This window comes from Phyllostomus discolor, chromosome 8, assembly GCF_004126475.2.
Source record: "Phyllostomus discolor isolate MPI-MPIP mPhyDis1 chromosome 8, mPhyDis1.pri.v3, whole genome shotgun sequence".
Classification (NCBI taxonomy): Eukaryota; Metazoa; Chordata; class Mammalia; order Chiroptera; family Phyllostomidae; genus Phyllostomus; species Phyllostomus discolor.
Genome location: NC_040910.2, coordinates 40,036,789 through 40,047,761, shown reverse-complemented (window position 1 = coordinate 40,047,761; position 10,973 = coordinate 40,036,789). Strand labels below are relative to the sequence as shown.

The following is a 10,973-nucleotide window of genomic DNA, read 5'->3' as shown; positions in this document are numbered from 1 at the left end:
GACACAAAAGGACACACAAGGTGTGGTTCCCTGTATGTGAGAGGTCCGGAGAAGGCACATCCACGGAGGCAGGAAATGCGCTGATGGTTGCCAGGGGCTGGGGGAGGGAGATGGAGAACAGGACAGTGATAGCTAAAAGGTGCAGGGTTTCCTTTGGAAGTGATGACAATGTCCTAAAATTTACTGTGGTGATGGTTGCAAATTGCTATAAATATAGAGCAGAATACTGAACAACCCATACTTTAAATAGGTGAATTGTAGGGTATGAGTTTAATCTCAATGAAGACTAAAAAAAAAAAAAAGGAAAGAAAGCCATCCAAAAAGGGTACATGATTCCAGCTATTGACGGTGCCCAACTTAGGATGGTTTGACTTAACGATTTTTCAAATTTTCGGTGATGAAAAAGCAACATGCATTCAGCAACAACTGGACACTGAATTCTGAATTTGGATCTTGCCCCAGGCTGGAGATAGACAGCCAGGTACTCTCCCGTGGTGCTGGGCAGCGGCAGTGAGAGGCGCCCAACCAGAAGTTAATGTACGTGCTCTGTTCAAGGTAGGCTGGGCTAAGCTGTGGTGCTCAGTAGGTTAGGTGTATTCAATACATTTTTTAAAAGATTTTATTTATTTTTAAAGGTGGGGAGAAACACTGATGTGGAAGAGGAACATCCAACCGGTGCCTCTCGCATGCCCCCAAGCGGGGACATGGTCTGCAATCCAGGCATGTGCCCTGGCTGTGAATCGAACAAGCGACCTTTTGGTTTTTGGTCAACACCTAACCCACTGAGTCTCACCAGTCAGGGCCAAATACATTTTTGACTGAGAGTATTTTCAGCTCAGGATGAATTTATATCAGGATGTAACCCACCGTTAGGTCGAGGAGCATCTGTATGTGACATTCTGGAAAAGGCAAAACTACGAAGACAGTAAAAGGACCAGTGGCTGCCAGGAGGGAGAGGGTGGGAGAATAAACAGGTATGGTGCAGAGGATTTTTAGGGCAGTAAACTACTCTGTGTGGTACCGTGAAGGTGGATACACATTATCGTATACTTGTGCAAGCCAGTGGAGTTTAGGATTCACCAAGAGTAAACTCTAATGTAACCTATGTACTCTGGGTGATTATGATGTATTGATCTAGATTCATCAATTGTAACAAATGCACCATTCTGGTGCCCAATGTTGACATGGGGGAGGCTATGTGAGTATATGGGAAATCTCTGAACCTGCCTTTCACTTTGCTGAGAAGCTAAGATTGCCCTCAAAAATAAAGTGTATTAACTTAAAAAAAGATGGAGACAAGTATCCCCATTGTAACTGTGTCAGAGATACTAGAAGGCGGCAAGCCAGATGGACAGACAAGACTTTTGTACCCTGAGGCCCGGGACCTCCATGGTTAGGCAAACTCCCCCTCATTCAGAGCTGATCATTCTCTGGGAGGAGACCATCCTGGGCACTTGTGAGCATGGAACAGCATCCCTGGCCTCTACCCACACATGCCACCTCCAGTCGTGACAACTGCAGGGGTCCCCAGATATGGCCCAGTGTCTCCTGAGGGGAGTTGCCCCCAAGTGAGAACCAGTAAGCTAGAGAGACCCTCACATGTATTTGAGGGACATAGACACCAGCGTCCCTACCTGGTAAATTCTCAGAAGCATTATTTGCAAGCAAAGCCGTGGCTTCACAGAGAAATGCAACAAGGTAGATGCGTCTCTCACATGCCTTGACAGAGCGGAGGATGACTTCGGAGGACAGGAAGGAAATCAACCCAGCCAACCCAGACAGTGGAGAGGCAGTGGCAGAGCTGAGCCAGAAGGGAGCATGTGGGCAGATGTCTGTTTCACAAAGAGGCACCGAATGGAGGTCCAGTTGGAGAGAAGAGAGGCCCAAGCAGGAAGGAGACCAGGAGGCAGAAATAAGAAAGGTAGAATGCATCAGAGTGGCCCCTGGGGGTGCGGAGAGGTGCAAAAAGGAAGGGTCACGGAGAGGCTGAGGCAGGGGGACTTTGATTTGGGTTCAGCACCAACACCACTCATCTCTCGTGCTATTTTTCTGACAACCTGCTGCCAGTTGAGCCTCTTGCTGGGTGTGACCACCCCCTCACCTCTACGACAGGTGACAGGTGACAGGTTGGGAAGCCAGGCTGGCAGAAGCCTACTGGTTTGCTCAGGGGCTGAGCTCCGTGGAGGAGGCAGTGAGCCTGCCCTTGCAAGGGTGTGGACAGAGGAACAGGGCAGGACGTGGGCAAGAAAGGGGGCACTCGGGCTGGGCCAGGCTGGCACAGAGCTCCACCTCCAGGACATGGCAGTCCAGCTGCTTCCAGAGGTCACTTCTGGAACTTTCCAGAAGAGCCCTGCAGTCAGGAGGAAGAAGCTTGCACAACTGTTTGCTATGGTGAGGTGTATTGTGTGCCCCTCTCCCCGCAGCCTGCTTCCCCACGGCTGTGCAGAAACCTTCAGCAACCACAATGGAGAGGGGCTGGGCCTGGGCCTATCACAAGCTATCACGTCTGCCTGAAGCGACTGAACAATCCACAGTTTGGGTGTGTTATCAAGATCCTGAAATCCCAACCAAGGCCAACAGCATTAACAAAGCTATTAAAACTGAATGACAAGTGAGCTGCACCTTACATTATGCGTTCTAATGTTAAAATTAAGTCTGAAGTTAAAATCCTGTATACCCAAAATATCCACTGAAAACCCTTTAAGCTGCCTATAGTAAAATATGTAGCTGTCCATATTTGTAGCTGTAAAATATCTGCAGGGGACAGGGTTCTGAACCTCCACGGACACCCAAATCATCAGATGCTCAAGTCCCACGTATAAAACGGCGTATTTGCAGGTAGCCTATATCTGCATACAGCCTACAGCAGGGCATGTGGTGCAGGGCATGCCTACGCCTACACATCCCTTCATTCACGTGGATTCAGTGTGCTGCTCGACACATGGCAAATTCAAGTGTTGCTCTTTGAATTTTCTGGAAATTTTCCCCTGAATATTTTTGATCTGCAGCTGGTCAAATCTATGGATACAAAACTTGCAAATATAGAGGACTAATTGACTATATGTGGTTTGGCAAGAAAAAACCCCGTACTACAGATTCAGGTCTGCAGGCAAAACTGCCTATGAAATTTAAATTATGTCTCTGTCTCTCTCTCTCTCTCAACCCAAGTATGCTTCCTGGACATTTGGAACTTTATGCCATGAGCATCATGTAAATTGAAATAAACACATACACAATTTAACAATGAAGCACCCAGTGCCTTCTAGAAACTTGTTTTAAAAGTTCACCATGCCTATTGCTTCTGCCCACTTTCTGCCCCTCAGGACATTTTCTGGAGATACTTTTCAGGGTGCCAAGTTCTGCCCCAAAAACATTTGAGAGAAGAAAATAAATGCCACCAGATTCAGCATGTGGTGGTTCTCTGCTTGGCTTAAGAGGTAGCAGTTTGGAGCCCTGGCTGGCGTTAGCTCAGTGGATTGAGCTCGAGCTGTAAACCAAAGTGTTGCAGGTTCAATTCCCAGTCAGGGTACATGCCTGGGTTGCAGGCCATGGCCCCCAGCAACCGCACACTGATGTTTCTCCCTCCACCCTACCCCACCCCCCTCTCTCTCCCTCTCCCTTCCCTCTCTAAAAATAAAGGAATAAAATCTTAAAAAAAAAAAAAAAGAGTTAGCAATTTGGGTCCGAGGTAGAAGGGACATAAACCAGACTGCAGGATCTTAACAAAGGTGGTATGAGCCTTGCACCAAGACGCACCGGACCCAGAGCTGGAGGAGGAAAGGGAACTTGGAGAGAGGAAGTGAGAAACTGCTCTGCCCTCTTCCAGGGCATGCAGCCCGGGCCCCCACCTTCGCAGTTCAGCCTCCAGGCCTCCACAGCAACCTGAGATGCCAGTCAGACAGAGACCGGAGGGAAAAAAACACAGGGAGCAGGATCCCAGACATGGCAGAGGTAACACAATTGCCCACTTGGGAAAGAGCAAGCAGAGTGAACAAAAACCTCAATGATGGACATGGAGAGGGCAAAGTGGGCATGACAAATGAACGCTGTCCGCCCTTTGACCCTGCAGGGCCAAAGATGAGGACACACCCTGGAACAACATTTCAGTGATTTTTAAGTCCAAAACTGTTGTGATGCCACCATGCTGTGCCATTTTCACTCCTATAGTTTCACAGGGATAGCAAAGGGTCTCATGATGCAGGACGATGCCACCATTCGGATGACTAAGGAAACATGCACGTGTGAATTCTAATTTCTTTCTCTTTTCTTTTTTAAGACTTTATTTACTTATTTATTTACTTATTTATTTATAGGCAGGGGAGGAAGGAGATGGACAGAAACACCAATGTGTGGTTGCCTCTCACATACCCCCTACTGGGGACTTGGCCCACAACCCAAGCATGTGCCCTGACTGAGAATCCAACCAGCGACCCTTTGGTTCACAGGCCGGCACTCAATCAACTAAGCCACACCAGCCAGATAGGCTGATTCCTAACTTCTAATGTAACAAAAGATGGATCCAATCCCATCATCAGTTCTTTGGAGTCCTCAATCGCTCTAGAGGGTGGCAAGGGGCCCTGAGACCAAACAGTCTCAGTGCCTGGGGGACCTGTTCTAGCACATTCCACAGCAGTGCTTTCTCACAGTAAAACCTGGCTGCACCTAACCAGAGGCTGCATCGGAGCACAGGGTAATTAGCATACTACAGCTTGAGTGACAGTTCTGGCCTGCACCTGACTTTATAAATAAAATGTACTGACTCTTACTGACACATGCCCCTTCGTTTACATGCTGTCTACGGCTGCTTTCCTGCTCCGGTGGCAGAGGTAAGCAGTCCCACAGAGACAAATATCTGCTATCAGGTTCTTCACGGACCAGGTCTGCTAACCCCTGGTTCAGAGAGCATGCCTCTCCAGGGAAAAGGGGGACCCCCCCACTCAAGCCACCTGAAGGAGAGGTCTCTGTGAGGGGACTGTCCTATTTTCAGTCTGACCCTGCCCTTCAGGAAGATAGGCAGCATTCTGTAAAGGCCAATATAGCAGGGACATTGGATGGGCCACTGTGACATAAAGAACCCTCTCAAGGCTATTCCCAGTATATCATTTCCTCTGATCTTTCAGGCTGCCCTTAGCAGAGTCTTTGAGCGCAGCAGGACCAATTGAACTATTTTCCTAAATTATCTACAAAATCAGCAGTTCCCTACTCAGGGTGATTCTGTCCCCAGAGGTCACTTGGTAAAGCTGGGGGCATCTGTGGTTATCACAACTGGGGGGTGCTCCTTGCACTTGAGTGGGTTGGGGCCTGGAATGCTGCTCAACACCCCACAGTGGCCAGGCCAGCCCCCCCACAGAGAATGACCCACCCTCATGTCAGGCATGCCGGGGGCAGGGGGTGGGGGGGCGGACTCTGAGCTGATTTATTGCATCCTTATTATAAGCCAGGCATGGGGCTCATTCCTTCACATCTAGTACCTCATTGAATTCTAACAGGCCACAGGTGTGGTAGGTTCTTAACATTAGCCCCGTCTGAACAGAGAGTCAGTGGTCAAGCCACTTGGCCAAAAAGCTTGGGAAGATTATGTAAAGCGCAAAGCATTGTACCTGAGCCTGTTTGAGGCTATGCCACAAATGACAGCTACTGTTTTTTTTTATGGGCAGCCAAAACACAGGCACCATGTGCCCCTCTCCTTGCCCCGGTGGAGCCTACCGCCAAAGTCCCTTCCCCCTATGCTCCCTGTATTTAGTTCTGCTAATTGAGCGACATAACTGCCAACCTATTCAGCCTAAATAAGCTGCCACAAAACCCTTCCATATCCGGAATAAAGACTCCGCTGTGTTCTACTTTATGGTCTCAGTCAACCTCACTGCAGATCTTTAACTGCTATGCCACATTCCTTTAAAAAGGAAAAAAAAAAAAGGTTGTGTAGACTCTCTAGAACATTCTAGAAAACCAATAGCTCTCTTGCACCCACTAGAAATTGTGCTGCTTTCTACCACTAGAAAGCAGTACAGTGATACTGCATTCTGTTTGCAGACTTTACTTGCTTCAAGCTGCTGCTTATGTACCTTTGTCACCCACCCTCCTGTTCGATGTCCACACTTCCTAAGACCAGGCCAGTTCCTGGCCAGGCAACCTTGGGGGAAATTGCATCAGGCTCTGGGGCCTGGCTTCCCTACCCGGAAGACAGAAACGACTACACAGTTCCCTCACAAAGCTGCAAAACAGGGCACCAGGAAGGAGAATGGGCAGCAGTTGTAGAAATTACATTTCCCAGGTACCTTCTGGTAACTATAAAAGCTGCACTGTGAGAAGGCAATGTTAAGAGCCCTGTATCTCACTGCCGAGAGCCTTAAGATTAAAGGCGCGGTGTACATTCTAACGCACCTTGGTGTCACTGTCATTATCATGCTTTGTAACTTACACAGATATTAGGAAGACTTTTGAATGGATCAAATGTTATATGACGAGTAAAGGAAGATAAGGATTTGGTTATGAGGGTGTAGACATTTGTCAGAGCTCCAAATGGCCTGCTTAAGATGTATCTCGATACCTACAAATTTTACCTAAAAAAAAACAAACAAACAATGAGAACCACAAAGAAATAGTGAACTCCAGTAATGACAGGCATACTAAGTGTCTAGGGGTGCTGTGAACTAGTGTCTGCAACTTACTTAATGCATCCCAAAAATAAGACGAATTGGCAGATGGGCAGAGCAACATAGAGAGCTGTGCGATAAAGAGACTACACAAAATATCAGTGGTCAATTCTAGGGGTCAGGGTTTATGCGTTCGTGGTCCTTTCAAGTTTTCTGCATGTTTGAAATGTAAAAATTAAAATGCACAGTGTCTGGCACACAACAGACGATCAAAAACACGTGCAAACTGGAAAGGACGCGATCCGACCTGCCTTTGCAACACAGCATGAACTGTTTAGCAGGCAACAGATTTTCAGAAACCATATAAAAGGACCTCTGCTAAACAAACAGACTAAGTGGCAAACCAGAATCAGTGTGGATGCCATAAAAATGAGCCACCGTCGGAAGAGGCGGGAAGATAGCCCAGCGGAGCTCCACTCACAGCCCTGCCGCTTCTCAACACTCACGAGACTGCAGTCAAATCCCCAAAACTTCAGGATCCGCTTCCCCTCCCCAGGCAGGGAGGGTTAACTCAGATTCTTAAGACATTCAAGTCATCCTATCTCTCACAGGAAGGAGGCGGGGCAAGCCCAAGAAATTAATCATCAGGTCTCATTTCAAGTAAGCATTCAGGATCCTCCCAGCCCCCAAAAATCATGCCCAGGCGCAGAACGTTTATTTTTCAATCTAGACACCAGATGGCAGCAGGATCCAGTTCAAAATGCAACAACAAAGTCCGGCGCACAGCTCCATTGAAGACTTTTAATCCAGTGCAATCTCTGCAACAGTCCCTACAGCCCACCCAACTCCAAGATGGTCTCAGCAGACGGGACCAATACTTTGTTGTACCATCTTCTCCAACTCAGGGAAATCTTACTCACGATACATCCCACCATACCCCTATAAAGACAACTACAAAACTGGAAACCTCCCCCAGTGCCACTGAAGAAAGTGTCCCAATCTGGGCAGCCACTAAAACAAGGGTGGCCATTTTAAATGCTACAAGGAGCTGAGGAGAGAGCACAAAGAAAGAAGACAAGAGGAGCAAGGCCACAACCCCGCCCCCCTACCCCCTGCGGAAAGAACCAGCCCCTGCTCACAGGCAGCCCCACCAAGAGCAAGAGCGGGCCCAGAGTGGCAGAAATTCCTGATTTGCAAGCACCATCTCCCGCCTCTGAATAAGCTGACTCAAATTTCTAGAAAACACACCCTGTGGAATCAAACCCTAATTGGTGCACGCCGTGGCCCACCAGTGTGTGTTTCAAAGAACCCGGTCCCTTCTGTCCTAGTGTTTGAGTAATGATTCTAGGCTCTTCCTTGAAATTCATCAGCCCTCAGTCAGCCACCTCCAACTTCTTTTTCTAGAAATTACTCGAGAGGAGTTTCAAAAGCAATAAAATAAAAAGGAAGTCTAAGAGCCTAAATGCTACAGACTTGAGTGCCAGCTGCCTGCCCAGCGTCTCAATCTGTGAGTCAAGCCTTTGTTCCTGGCTCAGGCATTTGAGTTTTCTGTGGAGACATGAAGCAGGACCGGATGAGGGGGGAGACTATATGAGCTGGTGGCCGCTGAGGAGCAAAGCCTGGATGAGACAAGAACAAAGGTGCAGGGTGTTGAGCAGCCTGATGGGCGGGTTTACCTGCTTGCCCCTGTAGAAAAGCCTCTGCAGGCCTGGCTCCACGTGGAACAGCTCCTGGATCTTCTTCCTCAACATTTCCACTTTGGTCAGCCTGGAGAGTGAGTCCACAGTGTGGGCCACCTTCCCATCCATGGTGCGAACCTGGATCCACATGGTGCCTGCTGGTGCTGAGAGAGCAGAGAGTGGATCCCTCAGCCAGTTCTGACGCTGCCACCACCAGGCCATGCCATACTTGGGTCACCCTTGCTTTGTCCAGTCTGTGGACACCAGGAAACTCCCTGAACGCCTTCCCAGTTCCCTACTCCCCACAGACAGCCAGAGCTGGCCTATGGCCTGGCAGAGTAAAATTAGGGAGTTAATGCATAAATGACTAACACCAGTGTAGGATTTAGGAGGAAGGGGAAATTAGAGGAAGGCAAATCGCACCTTGGACCACTCGGTCCAACCCACACACACACCCTACTTCAGAGGAAAAAGACACCAACATCCAGAGGAGGAAGGACACAGTCAAACGATGAGCGGTAGAGTTTTTTTCATTCATTCACTCATTCATTCATTCTTTCTTTCACTGAATTAATACTGACACAAGAGAGAAACCCAAAACTCCGGCGTAGGTCGGAACTTCAGAAGTCCTGGGAACTCAACTAAGTGCAATCAAAAGGGAAGAACCCCACCGGAGACACGTAAGCCCCCAACCCTCGGTGCCCGCGGCCCCCAAACCCACCCCCGCGTGTGCTCAACGCGACCAGCCCCGCGGTGGCCATGGTAACCGGCAGCCCCGTTCCGGCCACCCCTTCGCTACGGGACTCACCTCGGCCCCACAACGACCCCGCGTGCCGGCTCTCGTTCCCTGGAATCCGACTCAAGTCCTCCAAGCCCCTCTTATCCTCCCTCACTCCTGCGTGGGCCACTCCAGAGAACCCACGCCCACGCCCACCCCCACCGCCCGGACCGACTGCGGGGCCCCTCACACTAGGTTCCGCCCCCTTCACTTGATACACCTCGCTCATTGGCTCTACCGCACCAAGTTGCCACGCCCCACTCACTCCCCATTGGCCCAGTTGTGCCCGGGGAACTAAGGGCGCGCGAAATCGGGCTCGGGCGCGACAATTGAATCGCGGGGCGCCCCGCGCGCAGGCGCGGAGGCTGACATCCTCCTTAACAGTTCTCCCAACCCTCCCCCACCCAGCCGGCGCGACCCCCGCGGGGCTCCAGTGATGTTCCGCTCGGCCCTGCCCAAGTCCAGAATTCTGAGGGCAGCTCCAGCTCCGGCGGGGCTGGGGTAGAGCCGGAGAACACGTGCCGGGTAGTCGCGGCGCGGAGCATGCGGGCACCCGTGCTGGCCGTGCGTCTTTGGCCGCTCCGGAAAGTTTTGCAAAGTCTCAGCGTCCAGTGTCCGAGTTCCCCACTCTACCCCCGACCCGGGCTGGCACCCGGCCCTCCCAGCCTCTCACTTCTCTGGCCGCCCCGACCACTCGCCTGCCTGCGCTCCTGGCCCGCCTGACGATGATGATGGAGCAGCGTGCGTGGCCCGGACCCCGTGCGACGTGCGTGAAAGCCGGAGCGCCCAGCCTGCCAACACTGCCCGCCGCGCTGCTAGCTGCTCTAATTTATTTCCCGCGAAAACTCGGCGTTTGGGAGTTGTGGGACCGCGGGAGGCCACGCCGGGGGCGGGCGCCTGCGTGGTGATTGGTCGCCGCAGTGGCGCGAAGCAAGAAAGGGGGTGGGGGGCGCCCCCCCTCAATCCCCCCCTTCTTTCCCCAGCGAGCCACAGTCCCGCCCAACCCTGTGCGCTCTGCTGGGTGCGCCCAGTGTACAACGGGGCCCAGTGGTGGGACCTGGGTCCCCCACCATGCGTGCCTTCTGGTGCCCCACGGACACCCAAACTAGAGACCCCCAAACCTACTAGGTCGTTTCCTGCACCACCCGTCCCCCACCTCCGGCCCGGGCACGCATTGACTGACTAGTAGGGCAAGGAAGGCCAGAATCAATGTCTAAATACTGCAGGAGAATGTGGAGGGCCTTCGGACTGCCTGGACTCCGATGACCGGCCTGGTCTGCCCCAGCCCCACTTCCTAGTGTCAGGGTCCGCCATCACTCCCACTCTACCCACCCACGGGACTTGTTTGCTGGGTTTTCCCCACCTCATTTTCCCGCCTTTTCCCGGCTGTCCAGGCGGGAAGGGCTGCCCTGCCCCGTCTGCCCTGACTGTTCTGCTCTGGCCAGTCTTGGCAGGCACCCATGCCCAGCACCTACAAAGCAGCTGGACAGGGAGCTCAGAGTTGGGGGTCCAGCAGTGGGCAAGGCTGACCCTGTGGGTGGTCTCTGGGAGAGTAAATTCTTATCTGGGGAAACAGGCAAGGAATGAATAAATGAAGCAGATAATTTCAGACACTACATACAATAACTAGAGAGTGACCAGTGGCCTTGTGGGGGTGGAGAGAGGACATTCAGGTTGAGGTGAAGAGGTGGGTGTCTCTGGGAAGATGACATTTGGGCTGAGATCTGACAGGAGAAACCAAGGACAGATGGGTCCGGGAAGGGAGGGCAAGCTCAGAGGCAGTAAGAGTCTGAGAGTTATAGGGAGAGCAGCAAGGAGGCCAATGTAGCTGGACAGACACAGCAGATGGGAGGTGGAGAAGGGCGAGGTCAGAGGGGTGTCAGATAAGACCTCACAGGCGGCCAGGAGGACTTTGGTCTT

General features: G+C 51.3%; 1 protein-coding gene across 3 annotated transcripts in view; it reads right to left on the bottom strand.

Annotated features, from left to right (window-relative positions):
- The window catches only part of UHRF1 (ubiquitin like with PHD and ring finger domains 1), a 42,111-nt gene that overhangs the window by 27,391 nt on the left and 3,747 nt on the right, over positions 1–10,973 (bottom strand). Inside the window, exons 1-2 of one of the 3 annotated variants that reach the window (XM_028520029.2) lie at positions 9,752–9,884; positions 8,273–8,439 (exon numbers count right to left, since the gene is read on the bottom strand). In XM_028520029.2, the coding sequence (XP_028375830.1) occupies positions 8,273–8,425 (153 nt within the window). In that variant the 5' untranslated portion in view covers positions 8,426–8,439; positions 9,752–9,884. Of the gene's footprint in view, positions 1–8,272; positions 8,440–9,083; positions 9,226–9,751; positions 9,885–10,973 lie in introns of those variants that run through there. The other 2 variants (XM_028520028.2, XM_028520027.2) reach the window with 2 other exon arrangements.